This window comes from Dreissena polymorpha, chromosome 11 (assembly GCF_020536995.1).
Source record: "Dreissena polymorpha isolate Duluth1 chromosome 11, UMN_Dpol_1.0, whole genome shotgun sequence".
NCBI lineage: Eukaryota > Metazoa > Mollusca > Bivalvia > Myida > Dreissenidae > Dreissena > Dreissena polymorpha.
This window is the reverse complement of record NC_068365.1, coordinates 48,959,630-48,975,847: the sequence shown is the minus strand read 5'-3', so window position 1 is coordinate 48,975,847 and position 16,218 is coordinate 48,959,630. Positions and strand designations below refer to the sequence as shown.

The window sequence follows — 16,218 nt, the reverse complement described above, 5'->3', positions numbered from 1 at the left end:
ATGGGTCAAAATCGCTCATTTAATGTACACTTTTGAAATATTGAAGATAGAAACTTGATATTAATAGCATGCATGTGTATCTCATGGAGCTGCACATTTTGAGTGGTGAAAGGTAAAGGTCATCCTTCAAGGTCAAAGGTCAAATATATGGGGACATAGTGTTTCACAAACACATCGCTTGTTTTTCATTCTTTAATTTTATTCTTGTTTTTTTACTGAAGTGTTTTAGATCCAGTGTTTACATTTATCAATATAAAGCTTTTTATGACAAATTTTAATACATGTCAAACTCTGTGAAAACGTCACTTTGATATGCCAAACTCTCTGAAAAGGCCACTTTGATATTTAGTGTATAACATCCCTGAAACTGCAAGAGACATGGACATTATATTTCATGTATAACAAAACTAACCATGACCAATTGGTCACATGCCTTACATAGACTTATATATTTAATAAGTTAAAAATTGTAGTCTCTGAAACCACAAGTGTAAGGGGTTTGATATTTGGTGCCCTCCACTAATTCTGCTCAAATTATGCCCCTGTGGTCAATATTGGCCCAACTCTAAGGGTTACTTGTGTTGTTTTTTTAGCTCACCTGAGCACAATGTGCTCATGGTGAGCTTTTGTGATCGATTTTTGTCCGTCGTCCGTTGTGTGTGGTTAGTTGTGCGTCGTCAACATTTGCCTTGTTAACTCTCTAAAGGCCACATTTATTGTCCAATCTTCATGAAATTTGGTCAGAAGATTGGTTTCAATGATATCTTGGATGAGTTCAGAAATGGTTACGTTTGCTTGAAAAACATGGCTGCCAAGGGGCGGGGCATTTTTCCTTATATGGCTACATGTATATATGGCTATAGTAAAATCTTGTTTACACTCTAGAGGCCACATTTATTGTCTGATCTTTATAAAACTTGGTCAGAAGATTCATCCAAATAATGTCTTGGATGAGTTTGAAAATGATGCCATTTGGTTGAAAAACATGGCCGCCAGGGGGCGGGGCATTTTTCCTTATATGGCTTTAGTAAAACCTTGTTAACACTCTAGAGGCCACATTTATTTTCCGATCTTCATGAAACTTGCTCAGAAGATTTGTCCCACTGATATCTTGGATGAGTTTAAAAATGGTAACCTTTGCTTAAAAAACATGGCTGCCAAGGGGCGGGGCATTTTTCCTTATATGGCTATATATGGATTATGGCTATAGTAAAATCTTGTTAACACTCTAGAGGCCACATTTGTTTTCCAATCTTAATGAAACTTGGTCAGAAGATTCATCCCAATAATATCTTGGATGAGTTCAAAAATGATGCCAATTGGTTGAAAAACATGGCCGCCAGGGGGCGGGGCATTTTTCCTTATTTGGCTATAGTAAAACCTTGTTAACACTCTAGAGGCCACATTTAGTGTCCAATCTTGATGAAATATGGTCAGAAGATTTGTCTTAATGATATCTTGGATGAGTTCAAAATGGTTGCGTTTGCATGAAAAACATGGCCGCCAAGGGGCGGGGCATTTTTCCTTATATGGCTATATAAGGCTATAGTTAAATCTTGTTAACAGTCTAGAGGCCACATTTATAGTCCAATGTTCATGAAACTTGGTAAGAAAAGAGTTAAAAAATGATGCCAGTTGGTTGAAAAACATGGCCACCACGGGGGCGGGGCTATTTTCTTTTTATGGCTATAGTAAACCTTGTTAACACTCTAGAGGTCACATTTATTTTCCGATCATCATGAAACTTGGTCAGAAGATTTGTCCCAATGATATCTTGGATGAGTTCGAAAATGGTTTTGGTTGCTTTAAAAACATGGCTGCCAAGGGGCGGGGCATTTTTTTTTATGTGGCTATATATGGCTATAGTAAAACCTCTAGAGGCCACATTTAGTGTCCAATCTTCATGAAATTTGGGAAGAAGATTGGTCTCAATGATATCTTGGATGAGTATGAAAATGGTTATGTTTGCATGAAAAACATGGCCGCCAAGGGGCGGGGCATTTTTCCTTATATGGCTATATAAGGCGACAGTAAAATCTTGTTAACACTCTAGAGGCCACATTTATAGTCTGATCTTTATGAAACTTGGTCAGAAGATTCATCCTAATAATATCTTGGACAAGTTCAAAAATGATGACGGTTGGTTGAAAAACATGGCCACCATGGGGGCGGGGTTATTTTCCTTAAATGGCTATAGTAAAACCTTTTTAACACTAGAGGTCACATTTATTTTCCGATCATCATGAAATTTGGTCAGAAGATTTGTCCCAATGATATCTTGCATGAGTTCGAAAATGGTTTTGGTTGCTTTAAAAACATGGCCACAAGGGGCGGGGAATTTTTCCCTATATGGCTATATATGGCTATAGTAAAACCTTGTTAACACTCTAGAGGCCACATTTAGTGTCCAATCTTCATGAAATTTGGTAAGAAGATTGGTCTCAATGATATCTTGGATGAGTTCGAAAATAATTATGTTTGCTTGAAAAAAATGGCTTTCAAGGGGCGGGGCATTTTTCCTTATATGGCTATAGTAAAATCTTGTTAAGACTCTAGAGGCCACATTTACTGTCTGATCTTCATGAAACTTGGTCAGAAGATTCATCCCGATAATTTCTTGGACGAGTTCAAAAATGATGCCGGTTGGTTGAAAAACATGGCTGCCAGGGGGCAGGGCATTTTTCCTTATATGGCTATAGTAAAACTTTGTTAACACTCTAGAAGCCACATTTATTTTCCGATCTTTGTGAAACTTGGTCAGAAGATTTGTCCCAATAATATCTTGTTAACTCAGGTGAGCGACTTTGGGCCTTTCAGGCCCTCTTGTTATAATATTAATATGATTTATAGATTTCTCATATTAAATACTGTCTAAGACCACATTTAGGTTATGTGGACCAAAGTAAAGAAACCTAGATCATCACACATTTTACACATAACAGGTTATTTTCATCATGTACATGTATCATGAGGGCAACTTAGGGTTTTAAGGCCCTCTTGCTTTCAGAACCCTGTCCCTTTGGTCAAAACTTAGTACACCAAATAGGTAACATTTTTTAGCTCACCTGATGGTGATGGATTGTAGGCAGTACATTTCTTTGTGTGTCATCATCTTTTTGCTTGTTTTCATTCTAGCGACAACATTTGTGATCAAATCTCGAAACTTGGTTTAAATGTTCATCCTATTATATTCTTTGCCCAGTTTGAATCTAAGGTTACTTCTGAAATCTTAGGAAAACCTTGTTACCACTACTTAGACGACATGGTTCACGCAATCTGCATATATTATGGTAACATGGTATATCTAGTCAAGGTCTTGTTCGAGTTTCAATCTGTGTTATGTTTGTCAGAAATCTAGGTTTCTTGGTAAAATCCTATTAAAACCTTGGGAAACCCCATTGTGTGCAAAATGTTTTTAGAAAAAAAATCTAGTCAAAATTCTAATCTGGGTTACCTTTGTTCAAGCATCTGTTTGCCAGTTCAAGTCTTAGAAAATCCACATTTATGAATTGATCTTTCTGATAATTGGCCAGAATTCATATCTTGACAATAGCTTTGTGATGCTTGAATCTGAATCACATGGAGTAAAAAAATAGATCACAGGTTCAAGTAAAAGGATGATTGGTGTACCTTGAACTTAGGTGAGCTCATCAGGTCTGTCATGGGTCTCTTGTTTATTTTACGTCAAAATATATAATTAAGATAGTTCTCTGATAATCTTTAATAGCGTATGTTTATAAACTCAAAGTAATTGCATGATATGTTTTGCATTTCCTACATAACACAAACTGACTCTGACTATATATTTATCCGGCAATGCATATTTAAAGCTCACTTGAGCAGTACCAGCTGCTAATGAGCTTCTGTTTTCATCTTTTATTTGTTGTTTGTCGTGAATTCTTTATGGTCAACATTTAGATTGTGAGAGCATTTGTGTCAATAATAGCTCAAAACTGGGTCACATGGGGTAAAAAACTTGGTCACTGGGGAAATTAAAGACGAACAGTCTGCTAAGGCTAATCAGGGATGACACTTTCCACTTAAAGTGGATTTTTGCTAAGAAGAGATCTTTAAACGAAAAGTACCATAAAAGTGTAAATTGTCGTTAATGATTAGCCTGTGTGAACTGAACGCACAGGTTTATCTGGGAAAGACTTTATGCACATGCATGAAACCCCATTTCACAAAGCACAGCTCATTTGTTTGTACCCAATTATAATGAAACGTGCTCAGAAATTGTGTTCTTATGATATTTCTGGCTAGCCAGAAAATGTATTTTGTCCATTCAAAAACATGAGAGGGTAGGGCAGGTTTAATTATATAGTACATTTATTTTAAAATCCTGGCGAACACTGAAGAAGTCTCATGTTTCCCAAATCATCACGATACTTTCTCAGATTTTAATAGAAACTTAAGATTGAACAATGTAATCACTCAAATGATTTTAAAACGATACAAAACTAAAGTTTAAGCTATTTTGGGTAACACATGAATCAGAATAACACAAGAGTAAAACATTACCAAAGTTTGATATGCTTGCATCTAAAAGAAGATTTTGTCTTCAAATGAAATTCTGTAGTGCACTGGTCCCTCTGTACGTGCATACAAGTATCCCCATACATACCGAAACATTTTTAGCTCACCTGAGCACAACGTGCTCATGGTTAGCTATTGTGATCGCCTTTTGTCCATCATGCGTCTGTCGTCAACACTTGCCTTGTGAACACTCTAGAGGCCACATTTATTGTCCGATCTTCATGAAACTGGGTCAGAACATTTGTCCCAATGATACCTCGACCGAGTTCGAAACTGGGTCATGCTGGGTCAAAAACTAGTTCACTAGGTCAAAACAAAGAAAAACCTTGTGAACACTGTAGAAGTCACATTTGATGCCCAATCTTCATGTAACTTTGTCAAAATGTTTGTCTTAATGATATGTTGGTTGAGTTTAAAAATGGTTTCGGTCCATTGAAAACATGGCGGGGACGGGGCAGTATTCCTTATATGGCGATAGAGAAACCTTGTGAACACTCTAGAACGCACAATTTTTGCCCAATCATCATGAAACTTGGTCAAAACATTGGTTTCATTGATATCTCGGACGAGTTCGAAAATGGTCCAGATCGGTGAAAAATCATGGCCGCCAGGGGGCGGGGCAGTTTTGTCTATATGTATATAGTGAAAACATGTGATGGCTCTAGAGGTCACATTTTTGGTCCAATCTTCATTCACCAGAACATTGTCAGAGATCAACGCAAATGTGTTTTATGCAACCTCAGTGATATCGAGGATGAATATCACTTTGTTATTAAATGTCCTTATTATGCCGATATTAGGAATACATTAATTCAAAAGTATTACAGATCACGACCTAGTATGTTCAAGTTTATCGAACTACTTAATTGTTCAAACAAAATAGTGTTAAGAAAACTTGCCATTTTTTGTTTAAAATGCTTTAAGCTACGAGAAGATGTGCTATATGTGTAGTATAAATGATATATCTTCCACAAAGACATTAAGCTTAGAATAATGTTATATTTGTAACAATTATTAAATTTGGTGTTAACATTACATGATCACTTTGTATTAACCCCATCCATGTGACATTCTCACTAAAACATGTTGTATGTCATTACTTTTTAAATTGATCTTTCCTCAAAAGGATGTATGTTTTGTATATAATTGTCACGCATGCTGTTATTGCATATGTATGTTTATGGCGATGAGCTGTATGCTTAAGCTAAAATAAAATATTCTGTTCTGTTCTGTTCATGAAATTTGGTCAGAACATTTGTTTCCTGGATACGACGGTTGAGTTTGAAAATGGTTCGGATCGGTAAAAAAACATGGCCGTCAGGAGGCAGGGCAGTTTTGCTTATATGGCTATAGTTAAACCTTGTTAACACTCTAAGAGTCACATTTATTGTCCGATCTTCATGAAACTTGGTCTGAACATTTGTTTTTATGATAGCTAGGCTGAGTTTGAAAATAGTTTTGGTCTGTTGAAAAATATGGCCGCCAGGGGGCAAGGCAGCTTTGCTTATATGGCTTTAGTGAAACCTTGTTAACACTCTAGAAATAACATTTATAGCCCAATCTTCATGGAACTTGGTCCGAAGATTTGTTGTATTGATAGCTTGGCTGTGTTCGAAAATGGTTACGGTTTGTTGAAAAACATGGCCGCCAGGGTAGCGGCAGTTTTCATAATATGACTATATTAAAACCATGTTAACACTCTAGTTGTAATGCGGATTTTGGTGCACAATGATGATGATGATGATGATGATTATGATGATACTGGTAATGGATTCAGAAACATTAACCACAACCCAAATATCTAATTATAATTATTGCATTACTCAAATTAATTATTGCCATTACTTATGATTGTTATCTACCGGTATATCTTTGCAGAAATTTAACTTAGTGGTAAAACCAATAAAACAACAAGAAGTGTTACATATAAATCTTATTTGACTTTTCATTCACTTATCCTAGGCTACTCTCTATTAAACTCATTTATAACTGTGCTTGCATTGTTGCCAGGTGGTAATTGTGTAACACTCCTGGAAATTGACCCCAATTAACTGGGCACTTTCATAAAAGACCTTTGTGTTGATGTTAGATGGAAACCATTCATTAGATAGATAAGACATTACAACTTGAAATGTTTTACCCCTACAATTTTCATTAGTCAGTAGTTTGTGTGTGATTATGAAAGATTTGCGATTTTAGCAGGTTTTATTGTTGTAAGGTGAGTCCTAAAATTGTTCCAGTTGTTTAAAAACACTTTGTCAAAAATGTGAACAATTTGGTAGTAAAAAAACAACAACTTATCACATCTTTTAAGAAGCACAAACAGCTGTTTGAAGAAAAGTTGATTTGCATTTGTTTTTGCAAAAATAATGTATTTATGCTACAGATTTTTTGTGCATTTAAATTACAAATAGTTTGATAGTTGTTTTGATATGATACATTTTCAAATGTCTTGTGTGTGTTTACTTCTATATTTGCACATATTTATAACTATAAGAAAGATCAAGTGATGTTTTGTTCTATAAAAGAAGATCAATATTGAATTTCTAGTAGCTGTACATATTCTCAAACTCATTGACTTTTTTATAACTGACTTTGATTATATATATGATAACAATTCAACATATTTTATTTAATTATGCAAAAACTATTTTACAAAAACACAATCTCTTTAACAAATACTGTTGTTTTCAGTATCAAAAAGTGTTCTTGCTAAACAGATTGTAAACAGTCATCCCCTATAAGATGCTTAGATGCTTTTCTCATGATCTCAAATTTGGACAACAATTTGTTGAAAAATGTACTTCCATTTATTTTATGCTGATGCTCATTATTAAATTATTGTCCTCATATTACTTTTATCCAAAATAATAGCTTTGTCGCAATGGGTATCAAATGTCTATTTAAAAAAAATTAAACACACACACACAAAACTACTAATAGCGCATATATTTTTATATCTGCCTAAACAGCAAACCTTTTCTTTTCACAAAACAACGTTAACAACCCTTGTTTCCTGGATACGACGGTTGAGTTCAAAAATGGTTTTGATCCATCTAGTAACATGACCGCCAGGGGGGGGGGGAGGGGTCATTTTTCTTATATTTATATACTGAAAAGCCTGTGAACTCTCTAAAAGTCACATTTTTTGGACAATCATCATGAAACTTGGTCAAAACATTGGTTTTATTGATATGTCGGATGAGTTTGAAAATGGTTGTGATCAGTGGAAAAACATTGCCGCCAGGGGATGGGGCTGTTTTCTCTATATGTTTGTAAGAAGCATTTTCCCTATATATATATTAAAAAAAATCTGGGTATTGAAAACATGGCCGCCAGGGTGGGTGGGGTAATTTTCTAAATAGACCTATTGTGAATACTTTGGAACACCTTATTTTTAAAGTCAGTCTTGTCATACTAATAACTTAAGATATTTGCTGAAGAGTTTAAATCTTTGTTTTTTCCATCTAAGTCCTTAAATGATCACAGCGTTGAGATCCAGTTTCATATGCAATAACAGAATCCCTTATGCAAAGGTCAACGTCATACTTTGAAGTCAAATGTCAAATGCATGTCCGCCTTTAATGAAGCTTTTTTAGTCTTTAACCATTTTCATCTGTATGTCATTAAGGGGTAATAGGAACTTGGTTAGTAAGGGAATTTAAACAAATCATACCGAACCCTCGATAATTCTCATTGTTGTTTAATATTTATGAAACTTTGTGAAAACTTTCATTTCAATTACAGGATATCACTTAAGATTAAGTCTATGAAACCCACATTGAATATCCATTCTTCATGAAAATAATTAAAAAGTTCTCTCAATGATATAACGATCAAGTTCAGACCTGATTAATATGTGGTCAGAAAAAAGTTCACTTGGTAAAATTGAACAAAAAAACTTTTAAAGCTGTGTGAAGTGGGATAAAGTTTTTATCTTTATAAGCGTTAGTCTTAATATTTGTGGCAGGGGTATTGCAACCTTTTTCGAAAAACTGGTTGATATTGGAGAAAACTGATTTAAAATTTTTTATTTTATTATAATTGCTATTTTTGCGGTTGGTGAGATTAATTTGTCTTATAAAGAAATAAGTATTACTACGCTTGCTTTAATTACCTCATTGACATTTATAAATGAAGCATCTATGTGAATTTGGTTGTTTTATGTTGTTGCAGCATATCAGTGCAGCGTATGTGGAAAAGACTTTGATAAAGCCTACAAGCTCAAAAGGCATATGAATATTCACACGGGAGAGTGGCCTCACAGTTGCAGTGTTTGCGGAAAGGGTTTTCTCTGCAAATCATACCTCACTAATCATAAGAGGATTCACACAGGAGAGTTGCCTTACAGTTGCAGTGTTTGCGGAAAGGAGTTTTCCTGCAAATCATACCTCACTAAGCATATGAGGATTCACACAGGAGAGTTGCCTTACAGTTGCAGTGTTTGCGGAAAGGACTTTTTCTGCAAATCATACCTCACTAATCATATGAGGATTCACACAGGAGAGTTGCCTTACAGTTGCAGTGTTTGCGGAAAGGACTTTTTCTTCAAATCATACCTCACTAATCATATGAGGATTCACACAGGAGAGCGGCCTCACAGTTGCAGTGTTTGTGGAAAGAGGTTTGTCTACAAATCAAACCTCAGTCAGCATATGAGGATTCACACAGGAGAGCGGCCTCACAGTTGCAGTGTTTGTGGAAAGAGGTTTGTCTGCAAATCATACCTCAGTCATCATATGAGGATTCACACAGGAGAGCGGCCTCACAGTTGCAGTGTTTGTGGAAAGAGGTTTGTCTGCAAATCATACCTCAGTCAGCATATGAGAATTCACGCAGGAGAGGGGCCTCACTGTTGCAGTGTTTGCGGAAAGAGGTTTGTCTACAAATCATACCTCAGTCAGCATATGAGGATTCACACAGGAGAGGGGCCTCCCAGTTGCAGTGTTTGTGGAAAGAGGTTTGTCTGCAAATCATACCTCAGTCAGCATATGAGAATTCACGCAGGAGAGGGGCCTCACAGTTGCAGTGTTTGTGAAAAGAGGTTTGTCTACAAATCATACCTCAGTCAGCATATGATGATTCACACAGGAGTGGGGCCTCACAGTTGCAGTGTTTGTGGAAAGTGGTTTGTCTACAAATCATACCTCAGTCAGCATATGAGGATTCACACAGGAAAGGGGCCTCACAGTTGCAGTGTTTGTGGAAAGAGGTTTGTCTTCAAATCATACCTCACTAAGCATATGAGTATTCACACAAGAGAACGGCCTCACAGTTGCAGCGTGTGTGGAAAGGGCTTTGTCAGCAAATGCAAACTCAAGCATCACATGCAATGCCATACCGACGAAAAACCTTACCAATGTTCCCAGTGCGGATTGAAGTACAGCCTAAAAGGACTTTTATATAGACATTTACGCTATAGCCACACTGAGGAAGGCAGATATGAGTGTCTTGTCTGCAAGAAAAAATGTGAGAATTCTGTATCATTAATCGCTCATAAAATCTATCATCATGGTGGAGATAATAACTAATGCATGCTGTGCACAGTTTAAAATAAATTTGTAATCACTAATGGTTCATGCACATTGATGGGCATATATAAGTAAATGAAGGTTGTGCAATCTGTCAATCATGTTGTATTATGTCAGGGCATTGGTTCCCACAGATAATTGTTCCTACGGTAACTTTGACACAGGCGGACATTTGTTCCTACCCTGTTTTGACAAAACGGAAATTCGTTACATTTGCTATTTCGACAACCCGCACATTGGTTTCTGCATTACTTTGACAGCTCGGACATTTATTCCTACATTATGTTGACCACAGGGTACCTGGACATTGGTTCATACATTATATTGACACGCTTGACATTGCTACCTACAACTGTTTCATTTGTCGATGTTGTCGATGTTGTTATGTTGAGACTGGCATATCAGCTCATTGTTCAGTATAATAGGCAGGTTATTCCCGCATGCAGCTATCTATAGTCTGTATCTAATTACACTATGCAACATCCCTTTTGTTTTGTTAAGAAGGACATTTCTCATCAATTAAAGTATGTTATAATATATTTACAACAAATTAACACACACACACACACACACACACACACACACACACACACACACACACACACACACACACACACACACACACACACACACACACACACACACACACACACACACACACACACACACACACACACACACACACACACACACACACACACACACACACACACACACACACACACACACACACACACACACACACACACCACACACACACACACACACACACACACACACACACACACACACACACACACACACACACACACACACACACACACACACACACACACACACACACACACACACACACACACACACACACACACACACACACACACACACACACACACACACACACACATACAGAGATCATATTTTCCCGCAACATCAATCGGTCTGGATTTAAATGGGGAAAAAGTATCCGAAAATTTACATGCGAAATCATGAAAAATGCATTATTATATATAGCATTGATTTTTCAATTCACTTAATGCACTTAATAAACGTACATGCTAAATTCCCTTTGGCATTTTTTTCATACGAGTTTTCTCAATTGGTTTTATCATTTGCTATATCATTGTTTTTTCGTGTGCTGTTTTCAACAGACATTTTATTCATCGTTGTCAACTAGTATAAATCTGCCCAAGTCGTAAACGATGTTTTAAATCATTGTCGACTCGATAATAGCTTACAAACATGCTCGGAAATAAACACGTCTGTGCGCAGGTTGGCTACTGACATCAACAAAACCAAATAATTGTTTTTTACTTTTATCTCAGATATTATCAAATTTATTACCGTTCAAAGTGATAACAATACATTTATAAAACATAACGAAACAACGCAATAGTAATCGTTTGCGTAATACATAAAAACAAATAAATATTTAGGACTAGGCAACAGGATATAATACAATCATACATGAAAGTCATTAATAATGATAAGATACAGATAAGATTTATTTCTACTAGTTTTTATATAATATAAAAATGTTGTGCATGAAGCCGCTGACCTGGATCTATACGTAGATCTAAAAAACTGCCATGCGTGCATAAAACTAAAAAGAAACGAAACACAAAATGTGGTACCGCTAAGAAAGTGAGTAAAAACGAAGTATCAGATCGAATCAATTTCGGAGCGAACTGGTCAGCAGCTTCCTCACAATAAAAGGTTGCAAGAACATATATGCATTTCAGCACAAGCAACAGGCAATAAAAAATATTTAAACAATAAAACTCAGCAAGGCAATCTTGACATACAATACAAAAACACAAAAAAGTTTAAAAAGCGCAAAAAGCACCAAAAGCACAAAAAGCATGAACAAATAATGAATAGCAAATGTACACAATCCTGTAATTGTCTGCAAATCTTCGACACGATGAACACTATGGGATTACATGTTTATTAACTTATCAAGCTTGTTGTTGTTGCAAAATATTTGCCGATTCTTCACTGAACGCCACTTCTTGTAAATAACCTCGGGCTCGAATGCAGACAAGTCAGGGCCATTGATGGCAACGCGCATTAAATGGTCAAGATTTTCTAAACCCATTCTGCATCTCAGACAAGTTTTTATGAGGTTTTGAGCTGAAAAACTTCTTTCACAGTCTACTGTACTTACGGGGAGCACCCTGCAAATGGCAAAAAGTCCCATCATGTTTGGGAACTTTGCCCACATCTCTTCTTGAGACAGTATTTTGTCTGCAAGCCCCTCGAATGGTGAGGTTTGAGGTGTGATTTTTGAACATAGAAAAATCTCTGAGGGCTCCCTCTTCACAAACGGGCGGCGATTTACCACCGCTCTCTTTTCCAAAATGCGTCAAAAGCACAGATTCGCTCATTGCCGTGACAAATAAATATATATATATATATTCTACATGATCGTGTCTGATAAGGGGAAATGGGCTTATCTGCAGGTACAAAGGGATGTTTAATATTCAACACACTATGGTGTGTTGGTTGTTCACCTGTTTATCAGTGCTTGAATGATTTCTGGCCAATACATCATGTGTGAAATCTGATACATCTTGGAAACCCTCATTGGTTCTGATGAGGTAGTGGCGATTTCTCCTGTATACCTGGCCAAAGGTGTTTGTATTAATGTTAGGGATAGCATTGTGCATTTTGATAACCTTAGCTGGTTTCCAGTGTTTCCCTACTTGCAACCTCACAGACTCATTCACATGTAATCTGGGGAGTAGTTTTGCGGTTTTGTCACATTTGTTCTTTTTTTAGCTAACCTGATTGCTCAGGTGAGCTTTTGTGATCGGTCTTTGTCCGTCGTCTGTCAGTCCGTCCTTCTTCCACATTTGGTTTGCAAACACTCTAGATCATGATCTTCATGAAATTTGGTCAGAATATTTGTCCCAATGATATCTCGATCGAGTTCGAAACTGGGTCATGCTGGGTCAAAAACTAGGTCACTAGGTCAAAAAAAATAAAAACCTTGTTAACACTGTAGAAGTCACATTTTATGCCCAATCTTCATGTAACTTTGTCAAAATGTTTGTCTTAATGATATTTTGGTTGAGTTCAAAAGTGGTTCTGGTCCGTTGAAAAACATTGCCGCCAGTGGGCGGGGCAGTTTTCCTTATTTGGCTATATAGAAACCTTGTAAACACTCTAAGAGGCCACATTTCTTGTCCGATCTTCATGAAACTTGGTCAGAAAATTTGTCCCAATGATGCCTCAATCGAGTTCGAAACTGGGTCATGTTTGGTTAAAAACTAGGTCACTAGGTAAAAAAAAGAAAAACCTTGTAAACACTGTAGAAGTCACATTTCTTTCCTAACCTTCATGTAACTTTGTCAAAATGTTTGTCTTAATGATATGTTGGTTGAGTTCAATAAGATGAGCGAACTAGGGCCATCTTGGCCCTCTTGTTTAGAAGTTTGAATTGAAGATCGGACAACATCTGGGCTAACGACTTTGGGAAGAAGCAGGGGAATCATTGTAGGCATAATATACCTAGTTCTTTTACTCATTAGCAACTGCACGGGTTATATTGCAATCTGAAAGTGGAGTGTAATTATACTCTAGCAAGGCTAAGTTTGGCTTATGGTCACTGTCTTTTGCTTTCTGTAACAGTCGTTTTACAGTCTGCACTGTCCGTTCAGCAAATTCCGTTGGATCCTGGATGATGTGGACTAGATATGACATGCTCTAAGTTTACAAAATTTCGAAATATTTCCGATGTATACTGAGGTCCGTTGTCACTGAAAATACGCATCGGAATGCAATGGGTACTGAAGCGTGAGTTCAGTTTTCTGACAATTATTGTGGACAACATGTCCGGAAGTTTTATTTTAAAGTATCTGCTGTAGTAGTCAACTATGAGCAAATTGTCATCCATCAAAATGGAATATGTCTGTGGCAACATCCAGCCAAGGACCCTGTGGAATTTCATGGGGTGTTAACGGTTCTTTTTGGTTTGAGTTCCTGTGCAATAAGAAAATTGTTAAGCTCATTATATAATCATTGATTTGCTTGCACATTCCTGACCAGAATATAAATACTTTCGCTTTTTGTGTGCTTGCACATTTCTGGCCAGAATATTACATATTTGGCTATTTGTGTGCTTTTTTCAATGCACATGCGATCTAAATGGACTTTATCTAGCACGTGTGGTCGGACTAGCTTGGGAATGATCAGTCTCTGCCCTCTAAAAATTCAGTAATCTGTTGTAGAAAGTTCGTCCCTGTAATTGAAGTACTCCTGTTCCAATGCAGGGCCATCTGACTTAGAATTTGGCCATCCTTTAAGTATATTCTGTTTCAGGGCAATCATCTGCAGGTCAGGTCTTTCTCGTTTCTCACGTTTGCTTTAGACTTCAGACAGTATAGGTCATGCTGAAGAGCACCGTGTGAACATGTAGACATAGGCCTTCGCGTTCAGAAAGGTCTGGCATTGGCTGTCGTGACAGCAAATCACCGATGGGAACTTTTTTCCCGCTCACATGTCTTACATCAAGGTCATATTTTTGCAAACTAAGCATCATCCTTTGCAAACGAGGTGGTGCTGCATGTAATTGCTTCATCATAAGTGCAGATGAGGGCTTATGGTCAGAACGAACAATTACATGTCTGTCATATACGTACTAGTTAACACGATAGCTAGCATTTCACGTTCAATATTTGCATAATTTCGTTCCGTCTGTGTAAGTGTCTTAGATGCATATGCAACTGGCTAACCATCTTGCACGATGCTGTACCTACACCGTTCATTGAAGCGTCACATTCAATATAAACGGGCTTCTTGGAATGAAAGTTATCTAACTCTGGGATTTATGTTCTGACCTGCTTAACTTTGGAAAAAGCATCTGCTTGTGGCTGATCTCATACAAATTCAATGTTGTTTTCAGAAGCATACTCAACGCACTTGCTATTTCAGAAAAATTTGGTGCACATTTCTTCTGATAAGTAACCATACCCAAAAATGTTTCACATTCGCAACGTGTCTTTGGCTCTTCTACATGGACACACACCTCAATCTTAGTTCTGGCTGGTTTCACTCAAAATGATGTGATCAAGTGGCCAAACAATGGTACTTCGGACAATCGAATACGACATTTGTCTGGATTAAATATTCCATTTTCACGTGCACGCTGAAGCGTAGCAATGAGATTTTTGTCATGCTCAATTCTTTTACGTCCACTTATTAATATGCCGTCAACTATCGTGCGTACATCTGTCAGGTACCCAAATATCTCATCAATTTTCTGTACAAAAATGGCCTGAGATGACTTTTCCCAAAAGGAAGTCGGATATAACGATATCTGCCAAATGGGGTTTTGACTGTTGTCAAGTAGGATGACTTATACTCCAGTTTGCATGTGTAATGTCTAATATATTTTAATATTTGCATCTAGATATATGTAACTTCACGTCGTCAAGTGTTTGCATAGGATAATGTGATCTGGGAATAGCTTCATTCAGTGCTTTTGGGTTAAGACATATTCTTAACTGTCCGATGTTCGGCTTTTCAACGACTACAAGTGAATTTACCCAGTCTGTGGGCGTATTGACCTCAGCCATTGTGTCATTATTTTCCATTCTGTCCATCTCTTCATGTAGTTAATTGCGTTATGCCTCCGTAACTCTCCTAGGAGACACTTTGTTTGCTTAACTCATGTGATGGGTTATCGACAGTACGTGTCAGGTGATTTAACCCTTGATTGGGTGATGTTCTCGGGAACGTCTCTTTTCCATTGTCTGAAATGTCTCTTTTCCATTGTCTGCAAAAAGGCAGTGAAACACCAAATTACGCAACATTTTTTTTTATTCAGCAAAACAGTTCAACGCTAAATAGTTTGTGCATGATGTTTAAAAGATTTAAGTTACATTTAAAAGCGAATACGTTTGTTCGTAATATGTACGGTACCGACGGACTAATACATTTAAAACAAATAGTCTATTTTTTTTTAGTTCTTTCCTTCTAGAAGTCTAGCCACGGCGTGAGAAAATAATATTTCAAATTGCATTCGTTAGCACACCTCATCCTTTACCACTAAAGATTATTATAAAATCGAGTGTGTTGTTGTAGTTTATTTACAGGTCGTTCCCGTCTTCACGACTACATTTGGTATCGACCTGGTTATAAAATCGAA

General features: G+C 37.0%; 1 protein-coding gene across 2 annotated transcripts in view; it reads left to right on the top strand.

Annotated features, from left to right (window-relative positions):
- Nucleotides 1-10,108, top strand: part of LOC127851825 (zinc finger protein 260-like) — a 43,571-nt gene extending 33,463 nt beyond the window's left edge. For both annotated transcript variants that reach the window (XM_052385753.1, XM_052385752.1), the window contains exon 4: nt 8,713-10,108. In XM_052385753.1, the coding sequence (XP_052241713.1) occupies nt 8,713-10,067 (1,355 nt within the window). In that variant the 3' untranslated portion in view covers nt 10,068-10,108. The remainder of the gene's footprint in view (nt 1-8,712) is intronic.
- Nucleotides 10,109-16,218: the final 6,110 nt, after the last annotated feature.